Source organism: Piliocolobus tephrosceles, chromosome X (genome assembly GCF_002776525.5).
Source record: "Piliocolobus tephrosceles isolate RC106 chromosome X, ASM277652v3, whole genome shotgun sequence".
NCBI classification, from domain to species: Eukaryota; Metazoa; Chordata; class Mammalia; order Primates; family Cercopithecidae; genus Piliocolobus; species Piliocolobus tephrosceles.
Genome location: NC_045455.1, coordinates 18,758,760 through 18,779,461, shown reverse-complemented (window position 1 = coordinate 18,779,461; position 20,702 = coordinate 18,758,760). Strand labels below are relative to the sequence as shown.

At 43.4% G+C, this 20,702-nt stretch overlaps 1 protein-coding gene across 1 annotated transcript in view; it reads right to left on the bottom strand.

Moving 5' to 3' along the window:
• LOC113219596 (multidrug resistance-associated protein 4-like) overlaps positions 1-20,702 on the bottom strand; it is a 287,215-nt gene that overhangs the window by 137,780 nt on the left and 128,733 nt on the right. Inside the window, exons 12-19 of the mRNA XM_026446541.2 lie at positions 20,163-20,257; positions 19,873-19,959; positions 12,694-12,790; positions 8,685-8,894; positions 6,909-7,049; positions 6,157-6,194; positions 5,673-5,767; positions 3,738-3,884 (exon numbers count right to left, since the gene is read on the bottom strand). Of these exons, the coding sequence (XP_026302326.1) occupies positions 3,738-3,884; positions 5,673-5,767; positions 6,157-6,194; positions 6,909-7,049; positions 8,685-8,894; positions 12,694-12,790; positions 19,873-19,959; positions 20,163-20,257 (910 nt within the window). The remainder of the gene's footprint in view (positions 1-3,737; positions 3,885-5,672; positions 5,768-6,156; positions 6,195-6,908; positions 7,050-8,684; positions 8,895-12,693; positions 12,791-19,872; positions 19,960-20,162; positions 20,258-20,702) is intronic.

The following is a 20,702-nucleotide window of genomic DNA, read 5'->3' as shown; positions in this document are numbered from 1 at the left end:
AAGGAAAGGAAAGGAAAGGAAAGGAAAGGAAAGGAAAGGAAAGGAAAAGGAAAGGAAAGGAAAAGGAAAAGGAAAAGGAAAAGGGAGGAAGAAAAGAAAAGAGAAAAGAAAGAGAACTGTCTCTTGTCATTCTAAGGCAGCACATTGGTTTGCCCCACATTTTATCCTGCTAACTTAAGATTTATCAGGTTAATGAAAGACCAGTAGACAAAAAGGTACTGTATTATATAAACAAAGACGAATTTCATGCAACCATAGGTGGGTTCGAAATGGAGAGGAACTTAATGTCTTGCATGTTGGAGAAGCGTGGCCTTCTTACAAACAGAAACTTCAGGCCAGGTGCGGTGGCTCACGACTGTAATCCCGGCACTTTGGGAGGCCGAGGTGGCCGGATCACAAGGTCAGGAGATCGAGACCATCCTGGCTAACACGGTGAAACCCCATTTCTACTAAAAAAGTACAAAAAATTAGCCGGGCGTGGTGGCGGGCACCTGTAGTCCCAGCTACTTGGGAGGCTGAGGCAGGAGAACGGCGTGAACCCGGGAGGCAGGAGAACAGCGTGAACCCAGGAGGCAGAACTTGCAGTGAGCCGAGATCGCACCACTGCACTCCAGCCTGGACAACAGAGCAAGACTCTGTCTCAAAAAAAAAAAAAAAAAAGAGAGAGAGAGAAAAGAAACAGAAACTTCACCGCTGAGAAGAAACACAAACTTTCCAGGTTTACCTTCCTCTTCTCCCTAAATGCAAATAAGTGAACTTGGGACCACAGTGGGGCAGTCAGGGGGACCCTTCCAGAAGGTCTGGTTCTCTGAGTCAGCAGCAAGGGTCACCCATTCATTAAGGACACGGACGAGGATCTGGGCAGAAGCATGATGAGGGGGATGGCACATCTGGGGTGGGAGTGGCCATAAAATAATGCAGAAGACATTTCTATGCTGCAGATCAGGCACTGAGAATATTCCAGCCCAAGGGCAGTGGAGATGGGGATATGAGGGACGTCTAGCCAGACCCCCGGTGTGAGTCACCTGGAGTTTCTGTGCCACTCGCCATCCCAAGGTGAACTTACTGGGAACTATATGCCAGCAGAGGTCCTCCCTGTTTCCTAAATTTTCTACAATCTGGGAGAATATCAGGATGCTGAGCTCATAGGAAACTTCCCCAGGGCTCTTCTAAGAGCTTGCTTTTAATAACTAAGTATTCAAACATGCTTCCCAGTCTTTCTACCCTACTCAAAGAACACTCTGCAATTTATGGGGCACAACATCATGCCAGATACCTATATACATTTAACATGTATATTTAAGAGTACTGAAAAATGGAGCAGCCTGCCTCACTATCCTAGAGGGGAATTTTAATTTATATTATAAAGCTGGCTGGGTCCAGTGGCTCATGCCTGTAATTCCAGCACTTGAGGAGGCTGAGGCAGGAAGATCCCTTGAGCACAGGAGTTTGAGACCAGCCTGGGCAACACAGTGAGATCCCATCTCTTCAAACTATAATAAAATAAATTTTAATAATTAGCTGGGCATGGTGGCAGAGGCCTGTGGTCCCAACTATTTGGGAGGCTGAGGCAGGAGGATCGCGGGAGCCCAGGAGGTCAAGGCTACAGTGAGCTGTGATCACACCACTGCGCTCCAGCCTAGTCAACAGAATGAGACCTTATCTCTAAATAAATTCTATATATATATATATAACCATCGAAGCGCATACAATCAGTAATGTGAATTCTGAGGCATAATTCACAGATTTTGTGTATCCTTCACCATTGTAAAAAGTACAAAAATTTTATCTAAATGAAAATTTTAATTCTACCGTTAAAAAACTTTTAATTTTTAAATATAATTTTTTCAACATCTACCACTAAAAAAGTAAATAATTCATGACCTCTAAACGTTTTGGACAAAGCAGGCTTCTCTTTGGGATACTTATTTGGGCTTCTATTTTGTTGAAGGAATAAAGTCATGCTAATAGATATAGGAGGAGGAAGCAAGATAAACACTCATGTGCTGCTGTAAGATTAGTGACCTCCAAGATTTAGACTGGGTCCCAAATCCCTGAATAATAAATAAATCAGCATGAGGAGAAGCCCACAGGTCTCGAACATGGAGAGGCTGGTTAATGGTAGTCATGAACATTCTGAGGCCTGTGATAACAAAAATGCAGTCCCACTTAATGCTCCAAACGTTATGACTGTAGTTTCAAATTAACTGGCAAAGTGGCGCGACGTTACAGCTGTAAGAGTGCAGAGGTCCTCCAATGACTTTCTAATAACAGCTGAAATCAGACCGATATTTGTGTGGTCTCTGCAGTTTACAAATCCTTGCACATTGCACCGTGCTTGGACTGAAAAGTTTTGTTAAATAAATCTACACGAGATGCTTTCCAGAATAGGCTTCCTTAATCTTCATGAAAATCATGTAAAACAGAGAGGGTAGGAGTAATTTCCATCCCACAGTGAAGGTGATTCAATTCAGAGATACAAGACTTCACTGCCACTAACATTCATTAGGCACTGACCATGTAGCTACACCCAGTTTCATGTACTAGGAATGTATTAACATGCTTATTTCTCATAAGATTTCAATTTGGTGGGTATGAATAGTACCCCCATTTTACAGATAAGAAAACTGTGACACAGAAAACTTCAGTAACTAGGACATGAATATGAATGTAACTATAACCAGCTATAACAATTAGTAACCAGCACCAGGACTGAACCCAGGCAGTTAGTTTGAGTTCACACTTTGAACTACAGCATCTGCTTGGAGATTTGCCTGTGTAATAGCGCTATGTGCTCTGGCCTTGGTCACAAAGCTAGTCAATGGCCAAGCCAAAGCTATGCCTGTGTTGTCTCCAGGCCTCCTCCCTGCTTCTATGAGGGTAGCTATCATTTGCACAATGTCACTCAGGCCTCCCCACAAGTCTACTCAACTGACCAGGGTGGGGACGTATAGGCACAACTAACTCTCCCTAGGAACCCGGGTTAGGAAGGCTAGCCTCAGAAGCAAGACAGGTAAGAAGCCCGTAGTGCAGAGGCATCAACCACTTGGAAACTACTGGGTATACTTGGGTATACTAGGAAACGAGCTACTGAAGATCTACATGGCAGGTTCAACAAAGTGTCTATTATAGAACCAAAAGTCTACTTTAAAACCACAGAGTTAGAAACTGTTCTTGAAGGGGAGTTTACATTTTACCAATCTTGGCTTTTAATTAACCATGTATTGTCTTTCAGGGAAACCTCACAGTCAGGGTATGTACAAAAACCCTGTGGTTCCAGAAATGAATGGGTTTCCCAGTGAAAGAAAGAAATACACAGCCCGTCTCACACAGAGCATTCCTGATTACAAAGACCCCTCCGAAAAATGGCATAACCTAACACTATGTAAACACAGCCAATTTTTAGCAACTACTACATTTAAACATGTTTACAGGGAATGCAGGATGCTTCACTTGCCTCACAGCAAATGGATTCCTAGAGCATTTATTTTTCCACATGCATTTATTTTTCCACACACATATAAATTGGAATAAAAGATTGTATGCCCCCCTCCCCACCAATATTCAGATTTTCTCTAGTAGGAGAAAAATAGCAGTGAAGCTTCTTGTAGAAAATGAATCAACATGCATAGTGATTTTCTTCCAAGCACCCCTTCCATTTTCAAAGACGGAAATATAATCAGATCCTAAATGTGTTAACAAGACATACTTACTGAGAAACTTGGTGTCAGACTTACCTATTGGATTTCTATCAAAGAATAATACCGGAGCTTTCAGAATTGACTCAAACATTTTGTTGTGCAAAGTTTGTGAAGAATTAACAAGGACGTAGAATACCAATAGAGATCTTGCTATGCCAAAAAGAACGGTAGCTACAGTTAAACCTGAAATAAAGAAATATCACTTAAGGAACACAGCATATCTCTGCATTTTCTTCAATAGTTGCTAAAGCAAGTCAGGTAGTTTATAAAGATGTTACTTAATTTATTCCATAAAGCATCTGGATTTTACAAAAGTATAATGTATTTACAAAATACATTGACAAAGAAGGATTAAAATAGTTTATTTTTCTCTCACTGAACGGAAACTGTACAGAAAAGAAAAATCAGGTGTACAATACAATTTCATTCTAGGCTCTCCTAATTCAATTGCAAGTTCTATTAAAAACTCAGAAGTAAGACAGATAATCATGAAATGTAGTTGATCTTCTCCATATTCCAAATCTTATTATTTACATTATGTCCCATAATCTAAAAAAGGTGGTATGTTTTGATACCAACATGTGATATTAACAAGGAATAGGAGAAATGATTTACCTTTTCCTTGTAGAAAATGCCCAAGTAGCTTTAAAGAATTTAAAAATACCATATTAAGTTGCATGTGGAAAACCTCTTGAATAATTGAATTGCAAGAAAACACAAATGATATTTTAACATAAGATAATTAATCTAAATAAGCAACTAATCCCCCACTAAGTGTTTTACATAGACACAAGACATTTTTAAATGAATAAAATAAATCATACATTTTATTAAGACATGAATGAGGATCCATTATTCACATAGAAATTAGAAGAGCTTTCCTACATCTCTTAACTCACAATGCTCAATACAGTGGGGGTAACTTCTATAACAAATATTTCCCTTTCAGATGACATGTCACTGTTATTTAACCTCTGAAAGCAGCTCAAATTCCTAACTCCATCAACAGGCATTATCCTTAGCCTGTCATCCTACACAAACATAATAGAACCGATTTCCTTCTTCCCTTAGTTTTCACATAGTCCGTCAATTTGGAAGGTAAATACCTAACGGATTCAGATTTCTTAGCAAGCGATAGATGAAATAAACACCAAATTTCACTGAGTAGGTTCTTCCAAAGGTAACTCACTCTATCTCTGAGGAAAGCTTGTAGGAGCATTTCCTGTGGAAATACTTAAAATTTTAGATGAGGATTTCCTTTAAACAGTATGTAATGCTACATACATTTTAAGCACTCTTGTGAAAACAGTGCAGCATTAATATTAGTTTGGCAAGCCAAATGTTAAATTAATCACACAGTTGGGGACGCGATAACATTGTGATCTCAAGGTAAGAAATAGAAGGCGTCCTAATTCCCAAACACTAGATTCTTCCCTGCTCAGCTTCCCTCTTAAGTAATTAGTGAAGCCCAGGAGATGAGCAGTGCTGAAGGGAGCTTTGCATACCTGGGAGGGAATAATGCTTTTATTTTGGGGGCCTTGCTGCCAGAGGATTTCATCCAAGTTCAATAAAAGCCAGGGTTTATTTAGACAGAATTGGAACAATCCGAACCACAGGGTGGGGATCCGTTTCTAATCCCCTTGCCCATCCGTATAATGATATAAGATTTAGCTAAAGCAACCTATTAGAATAGACAATAGCCACATATTTCCAGTGGCTGACTTTCTGAATGCTCAATCCTGGTTTAACTTTCAAAATCCAGTACAGAGCAAATTAAGAGTCTTCATTCAACCTCTTTCTTCTAGTAGATTTTTAAAATAATTATTCTAATTAATTCACAGAGTAAATTCGACTGAGACTCCTAATCTGTTAAGACATTACTGAATTACTCCCGGAAGCCCTAGTTACTCACACGGGCTCATTGTAAGCACCTCAGCCTCTTATATAATAGACCAAATGATTCAACTTTACCTGAATAAATTCCTAAGTACCAGTTAAGATCTAGCTTCTTGGTTACATTTCCTCCTCCATTTACAGTGACATTTAGCGTACTTTGTTGGTTTGCCCTATGGAACATGGGGAGAAAAAAATATTAAGCTATATATGGAATTTAGAGAAATACCTTTTTTTAAAAAATGAACCACAATTTGGGAGAAATGCTTCATGCTGGAAAATGATTCTCAGCTCATATAGTCCTGTGTGTATCTACCTCATAAAAATTCAATTTAAATCACGACTTTCAGTTCCCGAAACTGTCTGTGAACATGATGCCGCAGATCAGACAGGGGTGGAGACCACCACAGGTTACACTCCACCAGCCAGCACTCTAACTTTTCTTCCAGTAAACTAAGTGAGGATTAGAAGAGAAGGATCAACAAACATCTCCCCCTAACTCTACGGAAAAGCGAGTCTTCTTATTGATGTTTGAGTATTTCATACGTCAGAAATAACTTACCAGTACGAAAGCCACCAATCTTGAAGAACATAGGCAACCTAGGAGGTGAGAAACAACAAAGACAAAAATCAAACTTGGGCATGACTTACCAACTCAAAACTCTCAATCGCTAACATGGACAATTGAAAGAAAGCCCTCAAAGCCGGGTGTGATGGCTCATGCTTTCAACCCCAGCACTTTGGGAGGCTGAGGCAGGCGGATCAACTTAAAGCCAAGAGTTCAAGACCAGCCTGGCCAACATAATGAAACCTAGCTCTACTAAAAATACAAAAATGAGCCTAGCCGGGCATGCTGGCACATGTGCCTGTAGTCCCAGCTACTCCGGAGGCTGAGATAGGAGAACTGCTTAAACTCAGGAGGCGGAGGTTGCAGTGAGCCAAGATCGTGCTACTGCACTCCAACCTAGGCAACAGTGCAAAACTCTGTCTCAAAAAAAAAAAAAGAAAAAGAAAAAAATAGAAAGAATAAAAAGCTCATAGTTCTTCCAGCTCAGGTCCGTGCTGAGCCCAAACTCCCAGATATCAAGAACTCAAGAAAACACATGTTCCATTTTAAAATCATTGAAAGATACCCTTTTTTTTTTCGCAGAAGGTCTTTGTAATGGGACACCACTAGGCAGCCCTCACTTTGTTCCCCAAAGACAGCACATTTGAATTTAGATCCCAAGTGAACTGCAAGATGCAGTCATAATAGCATAAACATAGGTACTGTAAATATCATTTTGAGGGCACAAAACAAATGTCATTATTTACCTGAGCTGCAGTGTTTAGGAGAATAAGGAAAATGATGACAATCCAGTGAGCACCAGCTCTGAAGTAATTCTTATAGGCCTGAAAACCAACTTTTCCTTCAGAACGGTTCTCCTCTGAGAGTGTAACTGGGACATTCTCCGTCTGCAAAGGAAAGGGTGGTAAGAGACAAAACCGTATACAAAACTGTTCCCAAAGATGATAACGCACTCTGTTGACAAAGCTGTGGGGAAACAGGCAGAAGTCCAAAATGATCCATCTCCTGTGGAGAAGGATGTGGAAATATCCACCCTTACTATACATGCACTTACTTTTTATTTATTTAATATTTTTTGAGATCAATTTTCGCTACTGTTGCCCAGGCTGGAGTGTAGTGGAGTGATCTTGGCTCACTGCAACCTCTGCCTCCTAGCTAGGTTCAAGCGATTCTCCTGCCTCAGGCTCCTGAGTAGCTGGGATTACAGATGCCTGCTACCACGCCTGGCTAATTTTTTTATTTTTTGGTGGAGACAGGTTTTCACCATGTTGGCCAGGCTGGTCTGGAACTCCTGACCTCAGGTGATCCTCTTGCCTCAGCCTCCCAAAGTGCTGGGATGACAGGCATGAGCCACCACACCCAGTTACATGCACTAATCCCTGGACTCAGCCATTCCACTTTCAGGGTTCTACTAGAGGTAAGGAAATATCATTTGTACATTGTGGCGTGGCTTGCTGGAAGGATGACATCAGAATGTCCAGCACTTACCTAGCATATCCAAATTCAAGTATACATACGGAAACTTGTTCCAAAATCATATACAGAAAGATATGGAACTCTCAACTGCATCAATCAATATGGAAACATAAAAGAGCAGAAGGTCAAAACATGAGCTCAATACAGTAACTGGGTTCAAGCAGTGAGTCTGAGTAACCAGAGTTTGGAAAGCAAGGGATACCATATGATCCTAATCTATTTGGTTCCTGAGTTTCAGAAACTGACTCCTGAGAATTTGGCATGTGGGGGCCTAATCTGAATATCTGCAAGAATCCTTCAGGCTCCTGGATTTGGATAGTGAGGGTTTGCGTGGCAAAGAATATCTATGTTTTTAAGTGAGCTCTGGTACATTTCTGCCTGGAGGACTTAGAAGGCATGAGATTCACATACTCTGAGGATGTACTGAGCAGCTCTATGTTGGCCACTGGGAGTACCAAGATGAGTAAGATGCAGCTCCTACCCTTGAAAGGTAAAGAAGGAAGATGGGCTGCTGTGTGTCAGGAACTGTTGGGTCTTTGCACGTGCTACTTCTGGCCTAACATAAACCATCTGACAACAGGGCAAAATACCTCCATCAGCCACATGCAGCATTAGAACATTCCAACATATAGGAAAAGTGGCTCATTTCATGTGGCCCACAGCAGGACTTTCTCTAAGGCGGTCTTCAAATTCTGCCTCTGGATGCAAAGAGAAGTCGGGGGCCACCAGACTAAGTAGGACTTCACTACAGTAAATTCAAGAATTGTAACATTAGTGTGAGTCACACACAGCTTGGGACTTGCACCAGCACACACACCTGCTACTCATCTCCACGACATTCCCCAGCCTACACGCAAAGGATCACTCCAACCGGAGTGGTTTGCCTTGGTTCTGTTTTAATCTACCAATATCATGGAATAGGGCCTTGAAACCACAGAATCTACTTTGGGACAAAAGATGATGCTTCAGACAGAGGAGCCCAAAGATCCATAAGGCCATTAGCAGTCAACAAAACCAGGCCATGTTGTAACAGGAGGTAAACTCACATCTTGGGTCTCCACAGCACCATCTTTCAAGGAGGGTCTAGAAGACTGTTGAGACCAAACTGAAGACTCGGAGAAGGTGCGATTCCTCAGTGTGGGAGTTCCTGGAACTGGAGGCTGTTCGCTTTCCTCGTTGTCCTTCTTCAAAAGGGAGCCAAAATCTATACCAGATTTTAGGAACTCAGTGTAAGTCCCCTTCTGCACCATTTTACCCTAAAATAAAAATAAAGAATTTCAGAGAGATACATTTGCAGGTGATAATGTTAACCTAATCTAATTCTAATCCAGAAAAGGTAACCGATCTTAAATTACGATTATACTTAGGTCCGGAATCCTAGTTGACAAATCTAATACAATTCAACCTGATACACAACCGGGTGCTCTGTTCTCAGCCAGAGCCCGTGTTAGGTACTGAAGAATATTTTTTAAATGGTAATAGTGTGTTGCAAATGGTGATCATTATCACATAGATGCTGGTGACCGTATTGGCAGTCTTATTACACATGAAAAACTGAGATAAGCCTTATGCAGTAAGAATTGAAGGAATGAGTAAATTGAGAAGGATATTCCAGGCAAGAAACCTAACACTGATAGGAACAGGCATATCTGCACAGGTAGGAAGCACTCCACAAGCCTCCACTGGCCATGGGCCCTGCTGGAAAAAGGTGTGAGAACCAGACTTGGACACAGACCCCATGAGCTGCACCTTCATGGTCTTTACTCTAAAACTGCCCCACAGGCCAGGTGCGGTGGCTCACACCTGAAATCCCAGCACTTTGGAAGACCAAGGCGGGTGGATCACCTGAGGTCAGGAGTTTGAGACCAACATGGCCAACATGATGAAACCCCACCTCTACTAAAAATACAAAAAAATTAGCCGGGCACCTGTAATCCTAGCTACTCGGGAGGCTGAGGCAGGAGAATCACTTGAACCCAGAAGGCGGAGGTTGCAGTGAGCAGAGATCGAGCCACTGCACTCCAGCCTGGACGACAAGAGCAAAACCGCATCACATACATACATGCATACATACATACATACATACATAAATGCCCCAAAGACTCAGGGAATTCCTCACTGAAAATTCAACATTCCATGGGACACCTCCTTGCATAGTTTTCTCTCCTTACAAAGTCATAGAAAATAATGTACAAATATCTTCACTATTTGTGTACCCCATGAAATGAGATACCTCATGAAATGAGACCCAACTGATTTCCTCAAACAGCAGCAAACATAATATTAGGCAAACTCCCAGAATACAAAACAAATCAAAGGAGAAGAGCCACTGGCTAAAGCAACTCAGGTGGGGGAAGGTGGCCAGGACCCTCCCTGCTACCCCAATCCTCCCCACCCCCAAAAAGGTGGGTCCACTGAGGAAAATCCAATGACACCTTGGGCCCTCTGGACCAGTTTGATAACTGGAGAAATCGAAAATGCTTCATCATACATTGAGTCTTCCTCCACACAGGAGGTAAAAGTGACACACCTAGTTTGATGAAATGACCACTTTTCACATAGTATCTGTAACACGCACAAGGAAACTCCTACTGGTACTAGGATGGCAATTCTCCTCAGAAGCCAAGTACTGACAAGCAATGCAGAGTGGGTTCCGAGGGGGCAACCATGCTCTGTCTGCTGTTAGGGAGGGGGCTGGGACGACAGCAAGAATGGACACATATTCATCCTGGGTGCCCACCAGTGGAAAAATGGTTTGTGTGTGTGTGTGGTAGGATCTCACTCTGTTGCCCAGGCTGGAGTACAATGGCGCGATCTCAGCTCACTGCAACCTTCACCTCCCGGGTTCAAGTGATTCTCCTGCCTCAGGCTCCTGAGTAGCTGGGATCACAGGCATGCGCCACCACGCCCAGCTAATTTTTTTGTATTTTTGGTACAAACGGGTTTTCACCACGTTGGCCAGGTTGATCTCGAACTCCTGACCTCAAGTGATTCCCCCAGACACCTCGACCTCCCAAATTGCTGGGATTACAGGCATGAGCCACCGCACCTGGCCAAATGGTTGTTTTGGAGAAAGGTTATTCTGCCACCCACAGATTTTGCTCTAAGGTACTGGCATTCAGGTTTTGCCACACTAGTCTCAGCCCTCTGCATAAGAAATTAATTCTTTTCAAGTTTGAGGAACCCAGGCTCCCTGTTCCTGGGGGAGTGGGGAGGAGCCAGCACATGGAGCTGCTTCTGAAGAGGCAGCAGGTCTTCCTTCAATAATCCTCTTAAGGGTAAGAATTCACTTGCCGGGATTTCAGTGGACAGATTCCTCACTGTTCTTTAAGCAGCAAGGAGGGACTTACACACAAAGACTTGCAAGAGCTTTGCTATCATTATAGACCCCGTTTGTTGCAATAATGTGAAATTTATCCAAGAGCTCTGCTATCATTATAGACCCCGTTTGTTGCAATAATGTGAAATTTATCTCCCTTGGAGAATGGTGCACACAGATCTTATAAAATATAATTAACACTCATTTTTGTTACTTCCATCATTTTATTAAGAAATTGCGAGAGGAGAAACATTAAAACATTTGAAGACACTAAGGGAGTTTCAGACCTACAATGAGGAATTTGACCAGGGCCTGGAACAGAGCAAGAGTTAAGGACCAGGTTACTGAGGCGAGAGGCAACGAGCCAAGGAGTGATGCATGAAACCACCACTGGGCTGAGAAGTTCTCACTAACCCCCATGTCCCCGGCCACGCTAGCTCTTCTTGGTTGAATGGTGACCCCCTAAAAAGATATGTTCAAGTCCTAAACCCTGTTACCTGTGAATGTGGCCTTTGTTTTGTGAAACAGGATCTTCGCAGATACAATCAAGACAAGATAAGGTCATACTGGACTAGAGTGAACCCTAGGTCCAATGAATGATGCCCTTATAGGAGGAAAGCCAGACAGACACAGCAACAATGCCAGGTGACAACAGAGGCAGAGACTAAAGGGCTGCACTGCCAGCCAAGGATCAACTGTGAGTGCCAGCAAAACCCCAGAAAGTGGGAGAGGCGAGGAAGGATTCTCCCCTGAAGCCTTCAGAGAGAACATGGCCCTGCAGACACCTTGATTTTGGACTTGCAGCCTCAGAACAGTGAGACAAAACATTTCTGTTGTTTTAAGCTGCCAAATGTGTGGCACTTTGTTCTGGCAGCTCTAGGAAACTGACACACTAGACCAAGCCCTTATTTCTGTCTTGAGAACTACTAAGACTTCAAATTACTTCTGCTGTAGCTCCCCTAGCAAACAACAAAGGGGATCTCTTAAAATCACAGATCAAACCATGTCACTCCACTGCTCAGTTATCCACCTGTGTGGCTCCTATTATTATTATTATTATTATTTTATTTTTATTTTTTTGAGACAGAGTCTCACTCTGTCGCCCAGGCTGGAATACAATGGCATGATCTCAGCTCACTACAACCTCTACTTCCCAGGTTCAAGAGATTCTCCTGCCTCAGCCTCCTGAGTAGCTGGGACTACAGGTGTGCCTCATCATGCCGGGCTAATTTTTTGTATTTTTAGTAGAGACGGGGTTTCACCATGTTGGACAGGCTGGTCTTGAACTCCTGACCTCAGGTGATCTGCCTTGCTCAGCCTCCCAAAGTGCTGGGATTACAGGTGTGAGTCACTGTGCCCAGCCATTTCTGCTATTAATAGAAGAGGAGCTTTAGGCAAACTATGTATGACAATTAAATGGATACAAACAGGTCTGAGTATCTGTAATTTCCAGATAACATAATTTGAATTAAGTCATGGAAGAGGTAAACAAAAAGTTCTAAATTAAACTAGCATCATTTTCTTTAACAATGTAGTAATCTGGAGGTAGCAATTTACATACTTTACGGTAATATGGCTTAGCATGTAATAATGACATTTCTACAAGTCTTTTGAGTTAATACTCAAAAACACGAATCCCAGCTCTGAGAAGAAAGGGACATGAAATGCAGGAAGAAGAAGGGGATTCAACACACCTGAGAACTTGCAAGTTCAGGAGATCTCTAGAAACTACTTACATCTTTCAATATCAGAATCTGACTTGCAGCTTTGAGGTACTGCAACTGATGAGTCACTAAAATTGTGATCTTCTCATGCAAAGTTTGACAAATACACCTATAAATGTAAAAGGCACAGGGTGAAAACACACACGAATGGGGTGCTTGAAAAACATACATTTTGAAACCATAGTCAAAGACAACACAGTAGTCAAAGATCTAGAGGTTAAATACAAACTAAATAGAAATATAAGCCAATAAAGCTGAATTGGCTTATAACCACTATTGGCCTCAAAACCACTAGCAGCAAATATAAGCCTTGCTGTGAAGAAATCCTAAATAGTTGTCTGGGAAGGAGGCAATAAGTATAATTTTTTTTTCCTAAAACTTAGTTTAACAATATATTCAGGATGAAAAAATGACTGAACAATATAGAGATTCAAAAACCTGACTTAACTAAAACATTAATTATTTTACTACTGTGTAGGATTGCAAGGGAGAAAGAAAGATCAAGGTCATATAATGACACGGCATTTTTCTTGGACGGTTTCTTAGATGATAATTTATAATGCACATATTAATGCCCTCCAACCCCCCAAAAAAAGCTTAGATTCTTGGTAACTTTTGCCAGAGTGCATTTGCCAGACTCTTCTTCCCAAATAATACTAGGTAGGAAAACAAATGCTAGTGATGTGTGACTCTCCACAGTATTCTTGGTCTCATCCAGCAAGCAAAACTTCTCTCATTAGTCCTAAACAGTCTGAATAAGAAAATGGAAGAACAGAATCCAAACAGTCCAAACCATATGGCTCAAAGATAAGACCCACCTCAGTATTCAACCATCAAGTTTTCTGGGGTTTTGTTTGTTTTCTACAGTACCTGCTCAAAGTTCTCCTACATTGTAAATGCAGACTCCTGGGAGCTACAAAAAAAATTAGCTGGGTGTGGTGGCACACACCTGTGGTCCCAGCTACAAGGGAGGCTAAGGTGGGAGAATCACTTGAGCCCAGGAGGTTGATGCTGCAGTGAGCTGTGATCACACCACTGCACTCCAGCCCGGTTGGCAGAGTAAGACCCTGTCTCAAAAAGAAAAAAAGGAGAGGAAAAAAAGAAAAAAAGAAAAGCACTAATCTGTAACAACGGCCAAGAACATAACTCATGCTCAGTAAGTGTTAGCCCTGTCGTCCAGTCTTCCCCATATGCAGCCACTGCTTTTAGAAATTCAGGATTGAGAAGTCATAAGCGAGTATTTTAGAGACAGTGCCTGTGATCAGAACCGCAACTCCAGACTGCAGATATGTAAACTATCACTTCATCCTTCATATCCAAAATGATTAACTTTTCCCCTTTCAGGTATCTTAGTTTGGCTTATTTCAAAACTAAGTTTCGCAACCTATTATACCCCTCTTCAGGTTTAGTACTAAAGCTTTCAATGAAACTGTTTCCCTTTATTTAAAAATTGGCTGCCATTAATCCCTTTATATACATATCTAAAGGGAGATGTTAATGATCAAATCTGATGGGGTGCTATGTCCAGTATCAGCCACCTCAAAGGTTTCAAAATGTTTTCTTTCTAGCATCTTCCATTGTAGATGAGATACAGAAATAATTACACTAACATTGTAATTGATGGCTTGAAATTTTTTCTAAATTATGCTTCTTAGGCAAATTATACTCAAAAAATACTTTCCAAATTTTTAAGAGTAAAAATCTTTCAGTCATGCCATAAAACAAATAATAAGTGATTGATTTAGCAACGAGCTATTTAACGCTAATACTATATAAAGACTACGGTAAGAGGCCAGGCATGAGGGCTCATGCCTACACTTCCAGCACTTTGGGAGGCTGAGGCAGACAGATCACTTGAGGTCAGGAGTTCGAGACCAGACTGGCCAACATGGTGAGATCCAATCTCTACTAAAAATACAAAAATTAGGTGGATGTGGTCACACATGCCTGTAATCCCAGCTACTCGAGTAGCTGAGGCACAAGAATCACTTGAACCCAGGAGGTCTGCACTGATCCAAGATCGTGTCACTGCACTCCAGCCTGGGCAACAGAGCAAGACTCTGTCTCAAAAAGAAAAAAAAAAAAAAAGACAACATTAAGAGCTGACACATACAATGTCAGAGGTGACACAAGTGAGAAAGATATAGTCGGTTAGGTGCTGTGGCTCACACCTATAAACCCAGCGCTTTGGGAGGCCAAGGCAGGAAGATCTTTCGAGCCCAGAAATTCAAGGCCAGTCTGGGCAACATAGAGAGATTCCATCTCTACAAAAAACTCGAAACTTAGCCGGGTGTAGGGGTGTGCACTTGTAGTCCCAGCTACTCAGGAGGATCACTTGAGCCCAGGAGGTGGAAGTTGCAGTGGGCCATGATCATGCCATTGCACTCCAGCCTGGGTGACAGGGCAAAACTCTGTCAAGGAAGGAAGGAAGGAAGGGAGGGAGGGAGGGAAGGAGGGAGGGAGGGAGGGAGGGATACAGTCACTACCTTCATTCATTCAGTTAAGACACATTTGCTGAGCACTGACGAAGTACCAGGGACTACTCTAAGTGACGAGGATACATCCACTGGTCAAGCAAACAGACAACACCCTGCATCGTGTAGGGACACTCACTACACAAACACAGAAAATACACTATTGGGTAGTAATGTAAACCATGAAGAGACAGCCAGGCAAAGGTTATACTTTAGAAGGAGTGGCCAGGAAAGGCCTCTCTGCAAGGAGGTGGTGTACGAGCCGTGAGACTATCTGGGGGAAGCAATCCTGGCAGATACAGCAGGTGCAATGGTCCTGGGGCACAAACGCGCTATGCAAAGGCACCTTCATGCATTCACAGTCTAGTGCGGGGGATGGGGGGAAGGACACATAAGTGGACCAAGAGCAGCTCACTGAGGGCTGTAGGCAGACAGAGAAAGTGCTACGGCCTCCGAGGAGCAGAAGAGAAAGGCAGGAGGTAGGATCTGTGTCTTTCATTTTTCTCTTTTGCCCAGGCATACTATCCCTGGTTCTCCGATGGCAGGAACAATACCCTTACAGACAGGCAGATGTGAGAAAGTCACACCTCCTTCCAGGCACCCCACAGAAGTGTGCATGGCTGGAGGACTGGTTTTGCGTGGACAAGGGTTGGAAAGGTGAATGGGGCGGACGGCAAAGGGCAATTTGCCATTCGAGGACTTAGAACCATGGCTTAAAAGTACAGGGGTCCGAGAGGAACTGAAAGAGGGAAGGTGAACTAGTGCTGTGCCTGAATGTTTGTGGCCCTCTCCAAATTCCTACTGAACCCTAATCCTAACCAATGGAATGGTATTAGGAGGTGAGGCCTATTTCGTGAGAATCTGCCAACACGAATGGTATTAGTAAAAGGGGCCAGCCCAGGGAAGCTGCCGTACCCCTTCCACAGTGAGAAGACAGCTGTCTACGAACCAGAGCGTGAGCCCTCTCCAGGCACCAAAACTGCTGGCGTCTTGATCTTGGATCTTGGCCTCCAGAACTGTAGAAACAATTTTCTATTGTTTATATGGAGTACCGAGTTTATGCTATTTTGAATCAGCAGCCTGAATGGACTAAGACAAATAGGTAGGCAACAGTGTGGGAGCTCTGATTAGGAGACTCGGAGGCAGGGGTCTGAGAATTTGAGGCTTTCTAGAATACAACCACATCTATAGCTGGTAACAAATCGGATCGGCATCCGTTAATGGAAGTGCCCCTCACTTTTTGTATGTAATAAAATCCACTTCGTGTTTGCAACATATAGTTGTAAAACACAACTCTTAACAACTCTCGATATATATTCATGATCAAAGTAAAACTGTTAATGGCAAATAGAAGTGTAATTCATTCACTTTTAATACAAAACACTTCACATTTCTAAGCTTCAACACAACCGCCATCTTTCATAGCATATTGTTCAATCCAATTTTCTAACTCGTTGAGAACATTCTCCAGTTGCTGCTGAGTGATTTCCTAAATTGCATTCGTGCTCCCTGTCCTAAGTTTCCCCAAAGAATGTGATTCTGATTAGCAAACAACAATTTTAACAAGCTTGCTTCTAACAAGTGTATATCCAAAGTCATTAATCCTTAAAGGTGCAAGAGGACTTTATAAATACCTCCTGCGTTCAAAGGAAAATTTGGGGGAGCTTGTGCGATACGCACACTGATACTCAGCAATGAAAATACCTTCCTCCTTCCCTGCGGCGACTCTAAAAGAGTGTCCCACCGGGAATTGTTGTTCGAGTGATAAAGAACTGGTGAGGACTCGTGCAAGACTGGAGCAAGCCACAGAGGCCCTTCTCGGCCAAATGGAAAATTCATCAAGGCACAGGGAGGAGGCGGCAGGAAACAAGGCTCTGATCAGAGTGCCGGGGCCACACTGAGTGCCAGCTTCTCCCTCACTCTGCATTGAGAAAGATTCAATGCTGCCACCCACATTTCTTTGGTTGTGGAAAAATAGACAGGACATAACATTTACCATTTATAGCATTTTTAAGTGTATAGCTTGGTAGTGCTAAGTACGTACACACCGTTGTGCCACCATCACCACCATCCACATCCACTGCAACATCCCATACCAGGCACATTTTGCATACGCACTCTGGTGGGGAAACATTCAGGAGCCCACGTAGAGCCCCACGCTCAGTGGATGACTTCATGTCCAAACCCCTGGAATCCAGGGCCCAGGGATGAGTTACTCTCACACAGCCGACTCTGTCTCCACTTTGCTATCCAGGACCTGTTATGGACTGAACCATGCTCCCCTCAAAGTTCCTATGTTCCAGCCCTCACCCAGCACCTTAGAACTGGAACAGAGAACCATTATTATTATTATTATCATTATTATTATTATTATTATTATTATAGAATCTCACTCTTGTTGCCCAGGCTGGAGTACCATGGTGCTATCCTGGCTCACTGCAACCTCCACCTCCTGGGTTCAAGCAATTCTCCTGCCTCAGCCTCCGGAGCAGCTGGGATTACAGGCGCCCACCACCACCCATCACTGATTTTTGTATTTTTAGTAGAAATGGGGTTTCACCATGTTGGCCAGGCTGGTCTCGAACTGCTCAGGTGATCTGCCTGCCTCAGCCTCCCAAAGTGCTGGGATTACAGGCGTGAGCCACAGTGCCTGGCTAACACAGAACCTTTAGAGAGGTAATTACACTAAAATGAGGCCATGAGGGTGGGCCCTACTATAATCTGACTGGTGTCTCTTCAGGAAGAGGAGGTTTGGATGCAGAGACATGAGGAGCAAAGGGTGAGAAGGCAACCATCCGCAGGCCAAGAAAGCCCTCGGGAGGAGTCGCGCCTGCAGACGCATTGATCTCGCACATGCAGTCTCTAGAACTGTGCGGAAACAACCCGCTGCTGTGTAAGCCCCCCAGCCTGTGGCATTGTGAGGGCAGCTCTGGCTGGCCAACACAGGACTTCCAGAGCTTTCTTTCACAGTACCTTCTCTATCCCCCACCACAGGAACAGGTGCCTGCCTGCTGTCCTTCCCACAGGCCTCACTCCTTCCTGTCTGCACACCTCTGCTTCTACTATTTCTTTCAAAGGAACTGAATCCTACTCTCAGCCACTATAAACCCTTACCAGCCTGCAGGACCACAGGCTACTTCCAGCCAAGCCTGGCCCTCAGTGACCTTTCCAATCTCAGCTACCCACTTCTTCCATTTAAAAAAATTGATTGTCCTATGCCGGGCACAGGGGCTCACGCCTATAATCCCAGGACTCCAGGAAGCCGAGCGGGACGGATCCCTTGAGCCCCAGAGTTCGAGACCAGCCTGGGCAACATAGGGAGACCAGCCTGGACAACATGGCAAAACCCCCTCTCTTCAAAAAAACACAGAATGAGCTGGGCATGCTGGTGCTAGCCTGTAGTCACAGCTACCTGGGAGGCTGAGGCAGGAGAATCTCTTGAACCCAGGAGGTCAAGGCTGCAGTGAGCTGAGATTGCACCACTGCTCTCCAGCCTGGGCAACAAAGCGAGACCCTATCTTAAAAAACAATAATAATAAAACATATTGTCCTATATTGAAATTCCCTAAGCCTTGGGGTCTGTTGAACTTTTCCTATGCACTTAGTCTTGAATCCCTGCAGAGACAAATTCCTTATGGGCAAGAATGAAATCTGAACTTGTCTCTCTCGCTCAGCCCAGCATGGGTGCTATCTTCTCTGTGGCTGACTGCCGTCCTCTGCAAGCAAAGATGTTTCATGCAGTAACACCTGTAGGAGCATCTACCTCAGTGCGCACAGAAGGGCTACAATGAGTGGGAAAGGCTCATTGGCCTTAACAAGGCGAAAAACAGGAAGCTGGGGCAGATGTGGGTGCTGTTTTGGAAAAACCAGTTCACAATGCTTTCAAAAAGGCCAGTCTAGACTACATAGGAAGTGTCAGTCGGCACACATGAGGTTACAGAATACACAGAAAAGATTCCAGAGTCATTCTACTTCCATGGCTCCATGTCTAAGCAAGAGCCAAAGAAAGCAAATCCCAGAAACACCACGTAAGAGTCGGGAGGGAAGCCAGATTCTAGACAACTAGTTTCGAAGGCAAGCCAGGCCTACATGGGTCTTCAGTGTTCATTCTGGTAAGAATCCATGAAACAACATTAGAATCTTGAAACCACAGCCTACTATGGAGCAAATCATTCTTAAATTCTAGATTTTACTAGTAGGTTATCTCCAAACTGACAGATTAATATGCAAAGAGCAACAAAGCCTTCCCAAGAAAGCTCTATGTTGGTCCAAGGACCTCACTTCTAACCTGTCATAGAGAAATGATGGAGGAAAAGAGCTGAAAGACAAGGCCCAGGTTGCCAAGTGCCAGCCTTCCATTGAAAAATGGCACACCGTCTTTCCTACCTCCGGGGCCTGCTCCTCAGCAGTTTCTTGGTTATCAACTGTAACTACTAGTTGGGGAAAACTTGCAAAATTTGCCATCTGTTTCTCCATTCCCGAAAACATGGTACAGTCCACTCACTGCAACACACTGAGATCATTTGTATATTTTCCTACCTTGACCTTGTATTTATGCAAAATTTCTCTAAAATGGATCTTCAGGGAAGCAGGGGACAGTGTGGAGGGGGAGGGGAAACACCAGAGCAGGACAAGCTGAAAGCCATAAAGGCTTTCCTGAGCCAACTCGAAATGGCTCTGGGAAAGCAGAAACGACTTAAGACACAAACAAACTCACAGTTCGAACAAGTGCCTGCTAACTTCCGCATCTACTGCACTGAGAGGATCGTCCAGGAGATAGATGTCAGCATCTTGATACACTGCTCTAGAAAACATAAAGAGATATCAGACTCTCACTCAGAACACGACAACTTTCAACAACTAGGATGTTCATTCAAGTGCCAGTAGAATAATCCAAGAAAGTGCTTCACACAGGACGCAATACACAGTAAGTGGGTCCTATGTGCTCACCACCACTAGAAGCTGCACAAAAGACAACTGCATAGTGGCTGCTGAAATGCAACTTACCTTGCAAGGTTTACCCGCGCTTTCTGCCCTCCACTCAGTGTGGTTCCCCGATCTCCTATCACAGTCAGATCACCATCCTCCAACAGCTGTAAATCCTATATGGACAAAGGAAAGAAGGCGGGGGGAAAAAAAGACGTAAAACGTGTTCTCCCTCTGTTATCCTAAACTTTGCACATTAGTTCTTCAGAAATTAACAAGTATTTGATCAACAGCAATGGATATATTTCATAGTAACTGAACTGTAACTTTGAACCTATCAAATATACCATCAGGGCACGTTATCTGTTTTAATGCTGTAGCTTTTCATAGCATTTATGGACTGAGCCATTTTAACAGGAATATTTTGAGCACCAACTCCTTGTGAATTCAGCAGTGAAAGAGTTTCCACAGTGAGTGACCTGACAATAAAAGATTGACACAAATGCAAGAGGTGATAAGTGCTAAGAAGGAAAAGGAAGCTGGCTTAGGGAGACAGAGAGTGACAGAGGGAAAGTCCACTTCGTATAGGGAGGTCAGCAAGGGCTCCGATGGAGGGGGTCT